At 42.6% G+C, this 20,926-nt stretch overlaps 1 protein-coding gene across 1 annotated transcript in view; it reads right to left on the bottom strand.

The window, feature by feature from the left end:
• Psmb7 (proteasome 20S subunit beta 7) overlaps positions 1-20,926 on the bottom strand; it is a 60,538-nt gene that overhangs the window by 33,753 nt on the left and 5,859 nt on the right. Inside the window, exon 5 of the mRNA XM_057754854.1 lies at positions 15,956-16,071. Within this exon, the coding sequence (XP_057610837.1) occupies positions 15,956-16,071 (116 nt within the window). The remainder of the gene's footprint in view (positions 1-15,955; positions 16,072-20,926) is intronic.

Below are 20,926 nucleotides of genomic sequence, written 5' to 3'. Positions count from 1 at the left end.
TGACAGCACACGCCTGAAGGTCAATCCCTGATAGATCAAGAGGACCAAGGAAGAGCAGCGGTCAGTCCCCACAAACATACCGTGTCCCTCTTTACCTAGTAGAGCACACCAGCACTTACATAGAAGCAGACTCTGGCAAACAACAGCAAGACACACAATCCTTCCAAGGCACAGAGACCGCTAGTTCCGTAACTCTTCAGACATGGCACATCATACCGGTCCCACTTTTTAAACAGGGGAGGCTGACACAATGCATGGCTTATGACCAGCAGCACATCAAGAATTCTGAATCTGAGCCAGGAATGGTGGCGCACGCCTTTAATCCCAGCATTTGGGAGGCAGAGGCAAGTGTATCACTGTGAGTTCAAGACCAATTTGGTCTATAAAGTGGGTTCCAAGGCAGCTAGCTAGGGCTGTTACAGAGAAACCCTGCCTCTGTTTAATTAATTAATTAATTTAAATAAAAAAAAAAGTCAAAATCTGCTTTTTGTGGCGTTTTGGTTTGTTTGCAATAGTCTTCCTACATAGTTTAGACTGGTGTAGGAAAGTAATCCTCCTGCCTGAGCGTCATTGTCATCCCCTCCATCTCTACATCTACTTTTCTTTTTCTTTGGTGTGTATCTGTGGTACTAGAGATGAGACCCAGGGCCTCACACATGTCAGGCAATAATGATGTCCCGAGCTACATTGTTCACCCAAAAGTCAGAGGGTTTTCTCCCTTCCACCACCTATCTCTGACACAAGAAAGCCAAGCACCAAGGTCAAGATTATCAAGACAGCCTAAAAAAGGCTGTTTTCTTCATTTACCACTCCTACCAAGAAATCAGGCTAGCAGGTTTTTCCTTTCTGGTTGATTTCATACTAATTACCACACATCTGAATATAATCTGCATTACTTTTACCTAAAAATTTTTTAAAAATTGAATTTTTGTTAACGTCTTAAATGATTAAAAGTGTTGTTAGTGTCTAGCAGAGACACTTGGGTATCTGTTCTACGAGTATTTATATCACATAACCACATTTTTTTTTCAAAAAGCAAAATTAGTCTTCATTTTTTGAAACCTCGGAAGGCACTTTACCAGCATTAGTACAGATTGAATAGCTTTATCCAGAATGACTGGGACCAAAAATAATTTGAATTTCGGATTTGAAGAAATATGCATACATATAATTATAATGAAATATCTTGGGATGGGACCCAAATCTAAACATGAAATCATCTGCTTCATATGCAACCTATACACATAGCCTGAAGGTAATTTTATGCAATATGTAAGGGGATCTCAGTTCCGGCTGCAATCTGTCACATGAGGTCCAGTGTGACAGTGTCTACCTGCAGTTATAATACCCAGTTTCACACTTCAGAGGTGGGATGTTCAACCTATAGCTCAGCCTGAACCTGTTTTTCTGCAAGAACTCTGAGATGTCTTGTGAAAATTCGCAGCCTCTTACTTGCTCTGTATATTTTAAATGCCTGCATTAACACGGACTGTGTACAGGTTTGGTTTGGGGGTTTGTAGCACATTTTTTCCATATATCAGTGTTTAAATACTAAATTAAACATAGTGATTCTGTAGTCATCATTACTAGACAGCTGAAACTGAATTGATTCTCCTGCCTAAACTCGAGGAAGTGGGGCAAGTGGGAATCTGCCCTGAAGTCACGTGCTGGGGACGGTTCTCCATGTTACAGACTATAACTGACATCCCACGTGTTCCAAGTAGTTTTCCAACAGCAGAGCAGCTGGCAAGAAGAATGAAGACTTAAACCTTGGTCTGGGAGCTAGGAAGCCCGGCACTACTTGGAAGCAATTCAGGACACGCAAGTCATCCAAGTTCTGAAACACACAGCTACCCAGTAGGCCATGTTTCTGGACATACTGGTTTCTCTGGGCACATCAGATTGGGCACCACAAAATGCTACTGCCTCAAAAACTAGGGTATCCAGTACAGCAGCTGCCCTAGCTTCCTTTCCCCACAGTGAGGATGACAACATCTTCAATGGCCCTTGCGGAATGAACAAGACACTGTGTGCAAAGCTGAATGCTGGGGCACAGTAAGAGCTCAATGAAAGTTACTTGTCATAACGACTCTGGAACAGCTCCTTGTCCTCTAGCAGTGACTTGATACACTCATTCTCAACAGGTCCCTGAGCAGCAGCTTTAATGAGAACCAAGATGTTCAAAATTTCTTTTCTCAATGTCGCGAAGTTCTGAGAGGTATCAGGAAATGGATTCCTACTGCTTTCCCCCAAATCAATTTTATCAGAGCTTCACAGGAAAAAAGGCTGCCCCTGCTAAGGAGCAGTACGTTTTAAGCACCCAAGGACCTGCTTGCAACGTGGTCTGCCAAGGTGGAAGATATATGCAGCGATAAAGGAGTCACCACTGAACTTTCTAATCCATCAGTGTCAGCTCTCCCTGACAGAGCACTTACTCACACTTGCTCATTGTTAGTCAACTGGCCACTCTTCCTGGGGAAAATCTGGTACTTTCCACAGACCTATGGATGGAGGTCATTTTTCACTCCATTTCCGTCTACAAGGCCTTGTCTCCTGGTACTGGTGCTTGCACTGAGGGCCAACAATGCCAGTGTGTGAAAAGCTGATTTATGAATATGAAGCAATGCTGGTGCCAAGGGACTGTGCTCAGCCACTAGAGAGCAGTGGAGTACCTCTCTGGGCTCAGAAAGACTAAGCCGCAGACTTGAAAAGGTTTAATTGTATGCATGCATTTCATTAGAAGCCTTGGCCAAAAGCTTTGGAGGCAGGCAGCAGGGCAAGCAATCAGACAATCTTGCACGGCTTGCTGAAATCCAGATTTGTCCTTTGTCAGCATAAACAGTTTAATTTGATGTTTTCACTCCTGAGTAAGCACTGAGTATTACAGCTAAACCCTCTTGAGGGGAAGAATGCCTCCTTTTCATCAACAAATATACTTCAATGTCAGGGTCTACTTTTAATTCCCAATAAATTGTTGGAAATATACTCCCAGTTAATATGCTGGGAATATATATGTTCTTAATCATCCAACATTTTTAACTCAAAAACTAGAGTCTCAAACAATGCATATCCTACTCTGCATGTGTACTTGTGAGTAAATATGTAAAACACCACTTGAAGGGAATGGGATTTTCCTCATAATTGCAACCGTAAAGTCTCATAGACCTGACAGGTAATCAACAATCCTAAATGCCTGAAAACTCAGGGCATCTAGACTTAAAATGTAGAAGGTTTTCTTATTAATGTATTTTAGTGACATGGCAAAAGGTATAGAGAGAAATGGTGTCTTAAAACTCCAGGCTTATTTGGGTTAAGATGGGGAGTGAAAACCACCTACACATATGCTTGTCCTCCTGGTCACCCACATGCAGGCACCAGACAGGAGGTCTGAGGCTTGGAGCTGAGGACGCCATCAGCCACTGCACCTGCCTGCCACAGGAGAGGGAAGCACCTCTGTGCTCCATTGCAGAACCACTTCCTGTTAAGCCTGCTTTAAAAGTCTTTCCCAAGCTGTCAAGTCCCTTTGAACCCTCATAAAAAAGGGACAGAGATTTTAGTGATTTATACGGCATCCCTGATTTTAATCATAAAACATGGTACAAACAAGAAATCCCACTTACTGAAAAAAAATGGACAGTTAATTCATCTGTATCTTCTTTTCAGTCATGGAAAAATCTACATTTAGAAGTGAAGAAACCTGCTCGAAGCTACACGGCTAGCAATGGAAGAATGGGAACGGACCCTAGCGCTGGAAACAGCACCGTCCTCATTCTATGAACTACTCAGAAAAGCAAAATGGCCTTCCACTTAATCCAACCTAAAATCAGAAAATAAAAGACAGCAAGTGCTAGGTTATGAGTTCAAAGGCACTATGGTTTTAGCTGGTCCAATTCTGAGGCAAGAGCAGGGAGAGAGGAATTAGTTAACCTCAATCTCTCTGAAGTGGGATTTAAAGTAAAGAATGTAAGACTGACACTTCCTTTAACTGATCTAAAGTACTCCTGGCAAGGGCTTTTATTTGGTTGGGGATAGAGTACTGAACTTTCAAAGTCAATTTCATGGGAAAATGTCAGAGCTAAAAAAATGAAGAAAATATTAATTCAATACCTTCAGTATTTTACTGACACCAAGAACAAAGTCTACTCTGATCAGAAAAAAGCTAGCTGTATTACATTCTGTTCCAGGTAGCATCACGATTTTACAAGGAGAGGTTTCTCCTCTCTACCTAAGGGCACCATCTATTGGCTTGGTACCACCTTTGCAGCAACCAGGAAGCCAGACAGAGAATTCAACTTCCAAGTGCTTTCAGCTCCCAGCTGTTTTCTTTTTGGCACTCTACAGCTATAGAAATCTTAAGATTCATAATCCATGTGTTACACATTTTAAATCTTCTAAAATGGACCTTACGTGTACTAATCAAAGCAGGGAAAGGTGCCAGAGAAATCTGAGCACACAGAACTGCATAGAAAATGACTGCAACCCTTCACAAGCATTTACTATGTGCTTCCCAGCAAGTGTTTTCACTCAGGGCATCCACTGCACCTTCAAACCCTTCTCAAGGGGACAGGACCTTTAGCCATTCTTTGCATAGCTCAGTCAGGCCTAGAGCTCTCAATGTAGCCATACTAAAATCTTCAAAAGCATACATTGCCACATTCAGCTTCTAGCCATCTTCTACAGCAGAAATCAAGATAAATCATAGGACAGCCAAGAAAGTTTGCCTTAAAAGTTAAAGCTACACTGACTCCAAAGATGAGCTCTTTTCACAGTACCTCAAAAAATGGCACTGAGGGCAGAGCAGCACATGCAGGTAACAGTGCACAGTGACCGTGTGTTCACAGACATAGTATCTCAGGTAACAGTGCACGGTGACCGTGTGTTCACAGACATAGTATCTCAGGTAACAGTGCACGGTGACCGTGTGTTCACAGACATAGTATCTCAGGTAACAGTGCACGGTGACCGTGTGTTCACAGACATAGTATCTCAGGTAACAGTGCACGGTGGCCGTGTGTTCACAGACATAGTATCTCAGGTAACAATGCACGGTGGCCGTGTGTTCACAGACATAGTATCTCAGGTAACTGCACAGTGACCGTGTGTTCACAGACATAGTATCTCAGGTAACAGTGCACCGTGGCCGTGTGTTCACAGACATAGTATCTCAGGTAACAGTGCACGGTGGCCGTGTGTTCACAGACATAGTATTTCAGGTAACAGTGCACGGTGACCGTGTGTTCACAGACATAGTATCTCAGGTAACAGTGCACAGTGACCGTGTGTTCACAGACATAGTATCTCAGGTAACTGCACAGTGACCGTGTGTTCACAGACATAGTATCTCAGGTAACTGCACAGTGACCGTGTGTTCACAGACATAGTATCTCAGGTAACTGCACAGTGACCGTGTGTTCACAGACATAGTATCTCAGGTAACAGTGCACCGTGGCCGTGTGTTCACAGACATAGTATCTCAGGTAACAGTGCACGGTGGCCGTGTGTTCACAGACATAGTATTTCAGGTAACAGTGCACGGTGACCGTGTGTTCACAGACATAGTATCTCAGGTAACAGTGCACAGTGACCGTGTGTTCACAGACATAGTATCTCAGGTAACTGCACAGTGACCGTGTGTTCACAGACATAGTATCTCAGGTAACTGCACAGTGACCGTGTGTTCACAGACATAGTATCTCAGGTAACTGCACAGTGACCGTGTGTTCACAGACATAGTATCTCAGGTAACTGCACAGTGACCGTGTGTTCACAGACATAGTATCTCAGGTAACTGCACAGTGACTGTGTGTTCACAGACATAGTATCTCAGGTAACTGCACAGTGACTGTGTTCACAGACATAGTATCTCAGGTAACTGCACAGTGACTGTGTTCACAGACATAGTATCTCAGGTAACTGCACAGTGACTGTGTTCACAGACATAGTATCTCAGGTAACAGTGCACGGTGGCCGTGTGTTCACAGACATAGTATCTCAGGTAACTGCACAGTGACCGTGTGTTCACAGACATAGTATCTCAGGTAACTGCACAGTGACCGTGTGTTCACAGACATAGTATCTCAGGTAACTGCACGGTGGCCGTGTGTTCACAGACATAGTATCTCAGGTAACTGCACAGTGACCGTGTGTTCACAGACATATCAGCACATTAGAAGGAGACGATCAGTAGTTGTGGCTCTCAGCTCCCAAGATTAAAAGGCAAGCTTGATTTGCAAACTTGCCAAAAATAAAGACACTACCACCACCAAAATCACACCAGCTTCATTTTTAAAATAACAGATCTCAGGTTCCAAGAGGTTAGGTCCAAGCAGAGCTAGGCCTAAAGCCAAAATTTCCACAGCTTCTTCCAAAGCTCTAACTTTAACCTCAGTACTTCCTGAACAGTCCTCTCGGGGTCACTGCTGTCTCACAAAGCTTCCAAGAAATCAAGTTTCCTGGACCAGCACAGATCTTTCCTGGCCTCTGATTCACAGGATGCAGGGCACAAAAAGAAATCTATAGTGATATACAGAACTTCTAGAACTCCCAAAGCAGCAAAAAGACCCCCAGCAACACTTCAGGGACGAAGTCCATAGACCAGTCTTCTAGGAAGTATCCACAAAAGTCGAAGAACTGAATACAGCTAAATCCATAGCTGACTTAGGAACTGAAAGAGAATATGAAACATTTCCCATTCTGAAGCATGTTGATTTGATCCATTACAGGAAATCTTCCCAAATTAAGCCAGGTGGAGATAGCAAGTCTGCACAACAGGAGTGGTAGCATTCATCCGTCCTTGCAAAGCTGGGGAGGCTGGGCAGGGAGGGAATCAGGAGTTTTGAGGTCAGCCTGGGGTATATAGCAAGCCTCAAGAAGGGGGGGGAGATCTACACAAAGAGTGTACTTTAGTGTAAAATATAGAAAAAGTGATCCTCAACTTCTCTTGTACAGCAGGCTCGCCTTGAACTCATTAAGATCCACCTGCCTCTGTCTCCCAAATGCTGGGATTAAGGGCCTGCACCACCACCGCCCAGCTAATTCTCAGCTTCCCTATATGTGGTGGTTTGAGTAAAAATGGACTCATGTATTTAAATGCTTAGTCATCAGGGAGTAGCACTATTAGAAAAGGATTAGCAGGTGTGGCCTTGTTAGAGGAAGAGCGTACTAAGGGTGGGCTTTGAGCTTCCAAAAACTCATGCCAAGCCCAGGCTCTCTTTTTCTCCTCTGTTTGCAGATCAGGATGTTGCTCTCAGATACTTCTCCAGCACCATACCTGCATGCCACCATGCTCCCTGACAGGATGATAATGGACTCTTCTGAAACCATAAGCAAGCTCCTAGTTAAATGTTTTCTTTTGTAAAAGTTGCCTTGGTCATCGTGTCTCTTCACAGCAATCCAAGGCACTGTTAATGTTCCAACTTAATTTCAGGATTCACCTGTCTGGAAGACAGGACACTGGTTTGTTTCTGCCTCTCTGCCCCCAACTTCTTAACTGCTCAGGGCCCCTGTAAACTAGGGCTTAGGAGGGATATTCCAGTAATTAGGAAATTGTGTACTCAGTTTATCTGGGGATAGACTTTTCCTCAATGGCCCTTGTAGTGACCCTGCATCTTCCCTAATGATGCATACCAATGTTTATTCCTTATCTAAATTGTCCAAGGGCCTCATTTCCAGGAATGTCAATCTTGAAATGTATTCATGTTAATTCTCTATGTGGATAAGCAGGCAAAATAAAAATTTTATATACCACACCAATGCTGCTACAAGGAACACTGCCAACCTAACAAAAAGACGTCCCCAAGCTTCTCCTGACATGACTTCAATCTGCCTAATAAAGGAAAGCTGGCAAGTCCACGGAATAAGCTAATTAATCTGAGAATTAAGAGCCTGTATTTTGTCTATCTAAAAAAATTGACTGAAACATTCTCTTTCTTAATTAAAAAAAAAAAAGTCAGAAACTCTTGTCCAGCTTCCACAAATCACATTGGCAATCTCTTCCAAATTAGTTTCCTAAAAACGACGTAGTATATGAAAACTTTAGCGTTCCCTCTTCTAGTTTATGCACTTCCTTGCTAGGTGTCAAGAACCCACTGGGAGCCTCCCTCTCTACATCTTTGGGTAGAGCACAACCTGGTGAAGCATCCCCCACAGCTGTGCTGCTGCGGGGTCTGAATGCTGCTGTCACTGCGGTCAACATGCTCTGGAGCAGGACCAGACCACAGGGTGGGTCAATGCATTCTTCCCTCCCTGGAAACCCAGTAAGACCAGCATGCGGCAGATCACCTATGCTAGAGGGCCAAATGAGAAAGACAGGATGGGTGACATCTATTCAACACAGAAATAGACTTCAGGCACCTGGCTGGTTGCCCACACTACCCTGCGGCAAACTTTAGGTACACCTTTTTAGAAGTTGGGACTATTGGTGCTTACCGTCAAATCACCAAAAAACCAAACCAAACCAAACCCACCTTATTACAAAGTTTAGCTTCTACTTCTCATAATAAAAGTCAGTTAAAAAAACAAAAAACAACAGAGTTTAGGTGAAGTATTCATTTTCTCACTCAAGCTTTGCTAGTAGAAGCCGGAAACTTCCCCCAGGATGTTCACAACCCAGGAAAACATGGAACTATCTGGCTTGAGGATGGCCCTCCACTTGCTTCTTCACCGGAGGTTTGGGCTGTTGTTCATCCAAAATAATGAGCATGGATGAAAACAAAACCCATCCAATCCTGCCAATTCTGGAGCTCTCCCTCAATCTAGCTCCCCACTCTCAACAGGACAGGAAGAGGAGGAAAGGGAATCAGCAGAATGAAGACACAAACCAAACCACCATACCAAACCATCATACCACCAATGTTGTACTAGAATTTACTTGAGGAAAGCCAAAAGTTCAAATCCTGCTTTGCAACTTACCAGCCGAGAATAACAGCTTTGGGTTTCTCATCAATAAAATAGCAACAACAGAATCAGTTGAATGGAATTAACAGGTGATAATGTGGCAGCACCCAGTAGACTGCACATAAAGACACTATATAAATTTGCTTTACTTTTAATAAATTTAAAATACTAGATTCAATAATAAGAAAGGACCAGTCACATGAACAATGCTTTCTGCTAATTTCTTACAGCTAAATTGGAGCCACACACAGAGAACAGAATCAACACTAACTCTATTCCAAAACTGAAAACCAACAGTCCACAGTAGACAGCAGCTAAGGTTACTAAGTAAGTTCACTGGCACAAACAAGTTACAAAGCAAGATTCTGGCAGACTCTTAGGACATGATTCCACTCTCAGAAAGCACAGAGTTTTGAAGAAACAAAAAGGTTGGACAAGGCCAGGAGGAACAGAGTTTGGCTAAGGTCTGAATCCTAGAATCAGGACATGCCACTATTCCAAGGGCTATTGGAGAGAATGGCTTCAGGCTGGACTCAGGTAACAGGGAAGATGTTTCAGACTGCAAAACCACTCCTGCAGAAGCAGCCTGGAGATAGCAGTGAAAACATTCAGGTGAGAACAAGGGGTGGCCACAGACTATACACAGCATATACACAGAAAAGCAGCAAGAAACGAGACTAGAAAGGCTGCCCAGGTAGAAGAGTTACTGCCACATCGCAGCTACCAGCAGTTCAGCGGCAGGGAAGAAGGCAGCAAAGAACCAACATCAAAAATGCAGGGTCTGGCCCGTGGTTCGGCAAGCTACTGAGTACTCTCCACATCCCTCTTGCCGCTGGGCCTGTCCACAGCTGTCACGTGCCTGGCCAGAACACAATCTACCTCCACTTCCAAGCCTCTTTCGTATCAATGCTCCCTTTGACGCCAGACTGACGTCTAACAGCAAATCTAATCATACTGGATAGATTAGGTAGGATTGCCTGAGGTTAGGAACCTCAAGGACAAAACCAAAACAACTTGTCTAGCGTCACCTCTGGCCCATCCTCACAATATTCACGCATCTTCGTCCCTTCCTATTTCACTTCTACTGGGTCCCTAGACAGAATCTCCCCCACTCCCCAGCACTGCTCCTGCCTCACCTCCAGAGTCTGGGAAGCACAGGACCAAGGAGGACTGCGGGTAGAGTGAAGCAGCAAACTTCTTCCTGGGATTTTCCCCCTTATCAAACTGGCAAAAAAAATCCAGTGTCAGGAAGGCTGCTCCAGAAAGATATCTTTATGTTCTCTTGGTGGGAGGGTAAATTAGTGCCATCTTTGTGGAAGGCAATTTGGCAGTAGCTCTTGAAAGGTAAAACGCCCTGTACTGTTTACCACCTGTCACTTCTGGGGACTGCCTGCCCAGCAACTGTACTTTCTTCCTGGGTCTGAAGAAGTTCACCCTCACATAAACAGGCTGAGCTGCAACCTCAGAGCACCCACCCTTTCCCACACAGTTCTCTGGCAGTGCAAGGACTGCAGCTTCAGCTCAGAGCCTGTCCAGCTACCGCTGCAACGGCTCTACAGACCTGACCCAGTCCATTCTCAAGTGGGTTTGTTTGTTTTGGTTTTTGGCACTGTTCTTGGCCCCAAATCCAATTTTTGTCCTCCCAGGTAGGCTAGAAATCACCTACTATTAAAACAAAATACCTCTTTTACTGACATCATGCAATATTTCTATTGCTTATAAAAAATTCATGAACATATTCTAATCTAGAAATTTAACACTAAGAATGTAGTAAAATCAAGTATGCATTCATAGAAACCAATCGATACACTAGTAAAACTCTGAAAAGCAAAGCGTTCATTGCTAAGAGAATGATCGGTAAATCATGGTACAGCCATATAAAGCAATCAATCAGAGCAACTACAGAAATAATGTTCTCCTTATTATTTAGACCCACAGAGAAACAAAACCCTTAAAACCAATTTATAGAGGGGCTTGAGATGTAGCTCAGTGACAAAGCATTTTGCTCATGTACAAGACCTAGGTTTGATCTCCAATACCACAAAAAAATAAAACATACGAAAAATCAGTGGGAGAGGATTATGGGAGACAGCATGGCTCCATCTATGCATTTTCCTGATGAGCGTCATAAACATACACATGCACATATGTGCAGAAGTGCTAGCTCCCCTAGGACTTGAGTTATAGATGGTTGTGAGCTGTGATGTGGGTGTTAGGAGTTGAACCTGGTTCCTCTGCAAGATCAGCCTGTGGTGGTAACCAGTGAGCCAACTCTCTAGCTCCCATCTATTTTTTAAAAAGACAACTATACAAGCTAAGAAGTAAGTCATAGAGAAGAATAGATGAAGATATACTATGGTGATATTTTGTTTGTGCTTTAACAAATAAAGCTTGCCTGAAGATCAGAGTGCAGAACTAGCCACACAGAGGCCAGGCAGTGGTGGCATACACCATTAATCTCAGCATTTTGCAGACAGAGACAGGCGAACTCTGTGAGTTCAAGGCCAGCCTGGGCTATACAAGATAGAATCAGTCTAAAAGAGAAACAGAGCTCACACCTTTGATAGCAGCATTTGGGATCACAGCCTTTAATCCCAGCACTCAGGAGGTGGAGACAAGAGTGATATATATGGCTGAGTAGAGAGAAGAATATAAGGCAGGAGGAGACAGGCGCTCAGAGAATTCAGTCTGGGGTTTCAGTCTGAGGATTCGTAGGGACCGGATAGCCCCTTTAGACTGAGGATTCAGCAGAGGTAAGTCATAGAAAAGAATAGATTAAATCTACAGTGATATTTTGTAGAGGTAAGAACTAGTGGCTGGACGCTTTGCTGTTTCTCTGATCTTTCAGCATTAACCCCTATATTATGGGTTTTTATTAATAAGACCAATTAGAATTAACACACAATATACCATGACATATCTTGGGGATAAGGAAACAACACCTAACTAACAGTGACAGGCCTTGAGGAGGGGATAAGGTAGACTTGTCCTCAGCTCTCAAGTCACGGCTCTTGTCATGAACACACCACTCGCACCAGACAGTGCTTCAGTGTCACCTGCTCGAAAGAACTCCCCGACACCACACTCTTTCCTATGACTGTCACTGTCTCTCACCATGGGGTCTCTCAGAGTTGAGTTGCATGTGCTCACCTGCTTAATGCCATTCCTTTTTTTTTTTTAACCTAAGAGAAAGTTGTTTTATTAAGAGCAAAACCAGTTGTCCAGACAAGGAATTCTGCTTGAGACTAGAGTATGATTCCAACACATTTTCAGACTGTCAACCTGCTCTAGAGATTTTGTTTGACTTGTTAGTTTCAACAATTAAAAGAACCAATTCCTTAATATCCATCTATCCACCCACCCACCCAATCCAACCCACACACCAATCAATTAGCCCATCTACCCATTGACTGATGGAGAAATGCATCCACTTATCATGTTAGTTTTGTTTTTCTGGAGAACCCTGACTAATTTAAGTGTTAACATATTTGAGAAGAGCTCATCCTAATGTTATTCTTATATTTCAGGATATTGTCTGAACACTTTATATGCATTCTTATTTAATTATCATAATCGACACTTAATGCCATTCTTAGCCACAGGGCAACAAATAAGCTTGGAGGTGGCACTGTGCTGAGCACTATGTCCCTAGCCCCAAACACAATGCCTAACACTAGTGCCGACAAGTGAGTATCTGACAAATGACTGTAAGGACCTTGGTCTCCTTTTTAAGACTCAGCCAAACCTTCTCTGCTTTACCAGTTCAGTTCAGAAGCGACCCTTTCTCGCAGGCTTCCACTGTCTTCGCTGACACCTATTATCTGCTTCTCTGTAAAGACTATGCCTATGCTGAGGGCAAAGACCCTCCCTCTCACACATCTCACTCGGTGCTGGCACACACCTTTAATTCCAACTCTTGGGAGACTGAGGCCAGCACTTCTATGTAAGTTGAGGCCAGCCTAATCTACATAGCAAGCTATCAGGCAACCTGGGCTACATAAAAACCCTGCCTAAAAAATAAAAAGCAAACAGTTAAGGAACAAATGGGTAGATGAGCAAACTGTCAAATTCAACAATTTACTTGCATATTAAATCAGATTTTAAGTCTTAATTCAGTCCTTTAGGAGAGCAAAAGCAGACAGTGTAGAATAAGTAGGCTAAAGTAGAACTATCTTACAAGCTACGCATGGTGGTAAACTCCTTTAATCTCAGCACTCGGGAGGCAGAGGCAGGAAGATGGATCTCTGTGAAGTCAAAGCTAACCTCATCCTCAAAACAAGTTTCAGGACAGCAGGATTACAGAGAATTTGTCTCAAAGTGACAAAAGAGAGAGAAGAAATATTCTACAAACTCAATTATGGACCTGTTGTCCTAAACTCAACCAGGTTCAGAGCAGCATAAAACTGTGGCAGGCCACAAGCAAAACTTAACTGCTTACTTCAAATGACGTTTTCTAAAGTCAACACGGAAGACAAATCATTACAGTTCAAAAGCAAGAGAAAAATTCCATTTCCCATTTAGAAAATGCTTGGTATCTGGCTGGGCGGCAGTGGCGTGTGCCTTAAATCCCAGAACTCTGTTCTGAGGCAGAGATACGTGGATCTCTATGATTTCAGGGCCAGCCTGGTATTCAGAGAGAGTTCTAGGACAGGCTCCAAAGCTACACAGAGAAAACCTGTCTCGAAAAAACAAAACCAAAACCAAAAAGACAAAAAAAAAAAAAAAAAAATGTGCTGCCGGGTAGTGGTGGTTCATTTTAGTTCCAGTAATTAGGAGACAGAGGCTGGTGGATCTGAGTGGAAGGCCTGATGTACACAGTGAGTTCCAGAACAGTCAGGGCTAGGTAGAGAGACCCTGTCTCAAGCCCCCCAACCCACTTTAAGAGAAAGGGATGACACTGGGTCTGATGGCACAGTTCTAATACTCCTAGCTACTCAAAATGCTGAGGCAAAAGGATCACAAGTTCAAGGCCAGTCTAGGCTATAAAGCCAGAATGAGCAACTTAGTAAGATAAGATGGCATCTCAAAATTTGAAGAGAGCTGAGGCTTGGTACTTAACTCAGTGATAAAGCACCTGCTAAGCACATTCAATCTCAGGTACCACCAACAAATAAAATCCTCCCTTTACTACCACTTCACGGAATTGGAGGGAGAGAAATAAAAACACTTTGATGCAAAAAAAATCTTAAATAAATCAATTTAGAACAACTTTTAAATTATAATATCTTCATTTTTAAGAGAATTACTATTGTAGAATATTAGTTAAAATATTAGTGCTGTTGAACATTTGTTTAATGATGCAAAGATGTGTTGCACTTGTTTAACTCTGTGAAATGGTGTTACTTTGCCCATCTAAAACACCTGATTGGTCTAATGAACAGCTGAATGGCCAATTGCAAGGCAGGAGAAAGGATAGGTGATGGCCTGGCAGGCAGAATAAATAGGGGTAGAAATCTGGGAAGAGAAGAGATCTCTAGGAGCAAGAGAAGAAGGATGACTCGAGGGACCAGCCACCCAGCTACACAGCAAGCCACAGAATAAGAAGAAAGGTATATAGGATAAAGATAAAAGCCCAGAGGCAAAAGGTAGGCAGGATAATTAAGTTAAGAATAGCTAGCTAGAAACAAGCCTAGCTAAGGCTGGGCATTCATAAAAAAGAATAAACCTGTGTGTGTGTGCGTGCATGTGTGTGGATGAGAGAGAGAGAGAGAGAGAGAGAGAGAGAGAGAGAGAGAGAGAGAGAGAGAGAGAGAGATTTTGATTGATTTGGGAGCTGGGTGGTGCCCCCCTCCAAAAGAGCAAAGAGTAAAAAAAATAAAAAACAGTCAACAACACATTACAAAGACCCACCCACCCATATATACAAACATGGTTGTGCATACCCTACTATTCTAGGCCTTGGGAGGTGAAGACAGGAGGATCAGGAGTTTAAGTCCATAAGAATTTGAAATCTTAAACAAACAAAAACAGTAATGACAAAGATCCACCCAAGTGGTAAGGTTCCCCAGCGAGGAGGGAAGTACATCTACTACAAAGCACCTTTTAGAGGGCTAGCCAACACAATGGAATAGCAAAGTCTCCAACTGGCAACTTCCAACCGTGCAAAGCAACCATCTTCCCAGCTCCAGAGCCAAGTCAGAAAGACAGACAGCAAATAGCAAGAAAACCAGCAACCACACACAACTGGATTTACACAATTTGATTCAGAAATTTAACATAAACTTTTATTTGAAAATCTCAATTTGTCTAAGTACAATTTTATCACTTTCAAAAAGTTTTTTTTAAAATCTTTTTATTTATATATTTTTTTGAAATAATTTCCGCCTCCTCCCCGCCTCCCATTTCCCTCCTCCTCCCACTCCTCTCCCCCTCTCCCCACTCCTTTTCCCCTCCCCCCACTCCATTCCCCCTCCCTCTCGAGTCTGAAAAAAGTTTTTAATTAAAGCAACAACGAGAAAAGATTACTACTGTTGATAAGCCAGGCGATAGAGCAGATTTTTCCTGCTTACGGAACAAACTGGTGCCCAGGTACAGCTGACAGTTCACAGGTAGGACTGAAGATTCTCCACAATCCCTCAGACATTAGGTAGGTGACAAAAGGGACCTGTCATTTAGCTTCATAGAGAGCTTCTCCAGCTGGTGAGATGGCTCAGAAGGCACTTGCCACCAGGCTGGATGACTGAGTCTGATCCCCAGAGCCACATAGGTTCTCCTCTGCCCACACACGACTGTCTATCAGTACCAGCATGCTGAAAAGTGAGGCTCCCGCTCTCCCTCTCACCTGCCTCATCTTCTACCAGGACCTGTCCAAGCTTTCACTGGGCTTTCCTTTGCTTTCTGCCTGCCCATCACTCCCAAATCCTCTGAGCATATTCATAACTTTTTGCTTTTAGATCATTGCAAATTCTTATATTGATACAAGAAATAACAAGGTGTTCCCGTTCCCACATAGCCTTAACACCTGGAGTGACTACAATACAATATCATCTACACTGCTGTCCTTCCCGTGAATAGTCCACACTTCCTAACACTGTTATGTCAAGAAAAACATAATACTCACCCATGGTGACATAAGGCAATTTATCAGTTGATCCATGAGGATAGATGCTGTAGAGATGAGGTCCAGTAACATCTACTCCCCCCAAAACTAGGGCTGCACCAATGTAACCTTGATACCTGGGGATCAGAAGACATATTTAGATCAGGAAAAATTTAGTCCATCACTGTAGCTTACGCAAAAGCTGCAAGGGTCAGACAAGAGTTTTCCTTACATGTTTCATTAAGAAACTACTGCTTGCACGGGAACCAAGCAGGGAAAGGAATTAAATCAGTTGAACATCTACAATTGGCAGCTGTAAACTGTGAGGTCTACCACATGACTCATTTCAGCTCAGTCACCAAGCCACCTAAAAAGCCTATCATTCCCATTTTAGTAAAGACCAAAAAAAAAAAAAAAACCAACAACAACAAAACTAGAAACATGCAGAACTTCTTTTGTTCATTGTCCCTGAGTCAAGGCTGGCTTATTCCAAAGCCTATCAGCATTGTCCCCTTCAGTTCCCGGGGGTGGCTGATAAGCTAGTGATCAAGTTAGCAGTGAGAAGCTCCTCCTGTGTTCAAGCCGTTCAGCTATTCTAACAAGCAGTCCCAACAGGTCATGTCCCAACACTCTCCCCCTGAATCAACCCACCCACAATAATCAGATGCTGAGCAAAAGTGGGAAGTGTTCCATCCTTCATGGCCTATGGAGCTCTGCTGACTCACAAAATAAAGCTACAGGTGTTCAGAAACCCACCCGTCTCCCAACCTGTAACTGCACACAGGTTGATTATTTTCCCTCTACTGGCTCAGATTTTCACCATCGGGACTGTTGTACTAGATGAACATGCTGGATTTAAAGTTTTCCATTCTGAACCTTTAGCTCTTGACAAGAAAAATGAAGCCAATATATGATGAGCTTGCCATACAGCCTAATCCTAAGACACAAATAAAGGAGCACACAAGAAAAGCCATCGTTCAGACCAGAAAGGGCTCCATGACACCCAGCATTTCCACTGGCCCGTGATCAAACTGCTGACAATCTAACATTTTTAAAGTGAAAAAGTCAAGGCTAGGAAAGAATTTTATGAGCAGCCTGAAGAGAGGTCAGAGATTGCTCAGCAGATAAATGTGCTTGCTGCCAAGCCTGATGATCTGAGTTGAGATTCAGTCCATAAGACCCATATGGTGGAAGGGGAAAACCAATTCTTCCAAGATGTCTTCTGACCTCCTCCACATATGTCCCATAACATACACATACGGACATGCATGCACACATACTAAAAAGAATGTAATTTTTAAAATGTTAACTATTTTAAGGTAGCTGGAGAGATAGGTCAATGTTTAGAAGTATGTACTGCTCTTGTAGTGGAACCAAGTTTTGTTCCCAATACCCATACCAAGAGGCTTACAACTGCCTATAAGTCTCGCTCCAGACAGACATCCAAGGGTGCTTGTACCTGAATATACATACCACACCCACACCCATACAAAATTAAAAACAATTCTTTAAGACTCGATCTTTACTACATAGTTTGCAAGGCGAGCAACCTGAAGAGGGGACATAGGCCCGCATGGTGGAAACATCTGGTTCAAGGCTTGTTAGCAGCAGAGTCAAAACTGGAGCCTGAAGACACTGCACAGAAAAGCCAGAATGGCGGCTTGCACTGTGCCCAGCAGTGCCAAGCTTGTTCCACTGCCTGTTGAGGAGGGCATATGAAAAACGTCAGTTTCCCTAAAGGCTATAACACCCACTGCATGACTTCGAAATGTTTAAAAGTTTAGACAAGTGGCTGGCATCCTTAAAATCTGAACCAGAGGGTAAAGTTCAGTAGCAGGTCACATGCCCTGCACATGAAGGACTGAGTTTGAGCTCCAGCACTGAGACAGTAACACAAAAGCCTTGATCCAGAAACCCTACTTCCAGGACTTCAGCCCAAGAATGTGTCAGAAAAACAGACAGAAATGGGTTTACCACAGCACTGTTAGTGACGTAAAAGCAGCAAAAGAAATGGTGAACACAGAGAATATGACATGAGCATTAAGAACCTTACCTTTCCTCATTCACTAGTGACTGTGGAACGATCTTTGGTTCCAACAGTGAGTCAAAGGCTAAACCTGTCTTTATGAATCATAGAATTTTTTGTAGCCAAGGAATTTATTCTAGAAGTTAGCCTAAGTAATTAATTATGCAAATACCCAAAGATTCATGGACATATCTTCAAAAGGGCTATATTGTTAATGTTCAAAAACTAACAACACTAAAATTATATATATGATTATATAGTGTGTATATAGTGTATATCTATATGTACATATATATATATCATATATCATACATTGATAGTTGGTACTTAAAACTTTTGTGGGTTAGACCTCTTTGAAAATTTACTAAAATTCAGGAATCTTTGCCTGTAATAAGCATGCACACTTAAATATTTTCCTATTTCATGTGGTTCTAGGTCTCTAAAATGCTTCCTTGGGCTCAAGAGAAGAACTCGTGAGCCTAAGCTCTCTACTAACAGAAACAATATACACAATCAGCATTGTATACAGGGCAAGCTATAAAGCAGTACATGTACTATAGTATGGCATTCCTGTTCATGCATAAATATGAAGCTGTAGGTAAAGCATAAAAGATCTGAAAAATATTCAAATAAAAACCTTTAGGCTCCATGGTAGGCACCGTTTTAGCTATCTGTGTAGATACATGAATCCCATACTGCACATGTGAATGTCAGTAAACAACTTACAGAAGTCTGTTCTTTCCTCCACCTTATGAGTTCTTAACTATCAAACTCTAGACTTTTGGGCTTGGCAGTAGATACCTTTACCTGCTTAGCCAGCTCAGCCCCTTCCTTTATTTCGTTCTCCCCATTAAGTCAAGGAGACCACAACTATCAGTGTCATTTTCAAAGAAAAAAACCTATCATTAAGAAGTGTAAAACAGCCCATCGGTCATCATGCACGCCTTTAATCCCAGTACTCAGGAGGCAGAGGAAGGCAGATTTCTGTGAGTTCGAGGACATCCAGGGCTATACAGAGAAATAAATAAATTCCTATGATCCCAGGCTGGGCAGTAGTGGTGCACACTTGAGAGGCAGAAGCAGGCAGATCTCTGAGTTCAAGACCAGCCTGGTCTACAGAGTGTGTTCCAAGACAGCAAAAAAGTGTAAGATCAAGCTAGAGAAACGTCTTGGCAGTTAGGAATGCATGATGTTTATACAGGACCTGAGCTCAGTTCTCAGCATCCGCATCAGGAGGCTCACAACTGCCAGGAACTCCAGCTCCAGAGATCCAACACCCTCCTCTGTTCTCTGTGAGCACCTGCATGCATGCTGTGCGTGCGTGTTTGTGTCACACATACACAAAGTCACAATCGGCAGTTCCTGGCCCAAAGTACTAAAGTCAGATGCAAAGTTTTTTTCCCTTAAACCATTCTCACTTTATGTAAGTTACCCAAAATGTCACCAGATAGGAAGGACAATACTACCTTGGTTTAAATTTTTAAATGTTCCCCTCAAAACATTTGATAAAATTTAACTCTGGCCAGGCATGGTGGTGAACACCTTTAATTCTAATACTTAGGAGGCAAAGGCAGTAGATCTCTGTGAGTTCAAGTCTAGCCTGATCTATATATTAGGCACCAGGTTAACCAGAGATATAGTGAGACCCTGTTCTCACAAAATTACTAAATAAACAACCTTTACAAACTGTACTAAATAAAAATGAACGACTGGAGAGAAAAAAAGAGAAACTGTAGAATTCTTAAAATGCTATAGAGAGCCGGGCGGTGGTGGCGCACGCCTTTAATCCCAGCACTTGGGAGGCAGAGGCAGGTGGATAGGTGGATCTCTGTGAGTTCGAGACCAGCCTGGTCTACAGAGCTAGTTCCAGGACAGGCTCCAAAACCACAGAGAAACCCTGTCTCGAAAAACCAAAAAAAAAAAAAAAAAAAAATGCTATAGAGATTAAATATTTGCTAAATTATTTTGCTAAATACCTTAAATAACAATCACGAATTGTTTTATATGTAATAGGCCATATGAGCCACCAGGGGGTGCTTTATATTGAAATTTATAAAAAATATAAATATATATTTGTTTATTATTTTATATATAAATATATAAATTTATAATTTTATTTAAAAATCTGTGTTTTAAATGATCAGATAGTCTCATGCTGTAACTGGAGCATTTATTTGGTGGCAATAATTCCCCTGTATTAGCATGGTGGCTTCATATACAAAGAGCTAAGGTGCAGAGGAGCGATCACCTTTCTGCTTGTGGCTCCATTTCTGTTCTCTCATCTCTAAGTAGGAACTACATCACTATACATAATGATAAACACCACTGAGAATATAGAGCAATGCTACAAGGACCTCACATTATTAGGAAAGCCAGAGCACAAGCACAGTAAACCAGAACCAGAAAAAGGCTAAACAAACGAAAATTCCTATGCCAAAGGTGACGCTGACCATGCAGTCCCTGATAGGTACTGCCATGTTATCCTACTTTCATTTCAATTTTTAAAAAAACGTGTGTTGGTGTTTTGATGCATGTTGTGTCTGTGTGAGAATGTAGGAGGATCCCCTGGACCTGGAGTTAGACAGCTGTGAGCTGCCATGGAGGTGCTGAGAATAGAATCTGACTCCTCTGGAAGAGCTGCCAGCACTCTTAACCACTGAGCCATCTCTTCAGGCCCGTATGTATGGACGTATGTATGTATGTATGTACGTATGTACGTATGTATGCATGCATGTATGTATGTATGTGTACATTTTTTTTTAATTTTTTTTCCAAGACAAGGTTTCTCTATGTTGCTTTAGAACCTGTCCTAGAACTCTTTGTAGACCAGGCTGGCCTTGGAATCAGAGATCCACCTGCCTCTGCCTCCCAAGTGCTGGGATTAAAGGCGTGCAACCACCATCACCCAGCATAACCCCTAATAATTTTTTAAGAAGACAAAAATTTGTATTTTTAATTTAAATCTC

This window comes from Chionomys nivalis, chromosome 22, assembly GCF_950005125.1.
Source record: "Chionomys nivalis chromosome 22, mChiNiv1.1, whole genome shotgun sequence".
NCBI classification, from domain to species: Eukaryota; Metazoa; Chordata; class Mammalia; order Rodentia; family Cricetidae; genus Chionomys; species Chionomys nivalis.
This window is presented reverse-complemented; position numbering and strand designations above follow the sequence as displayed.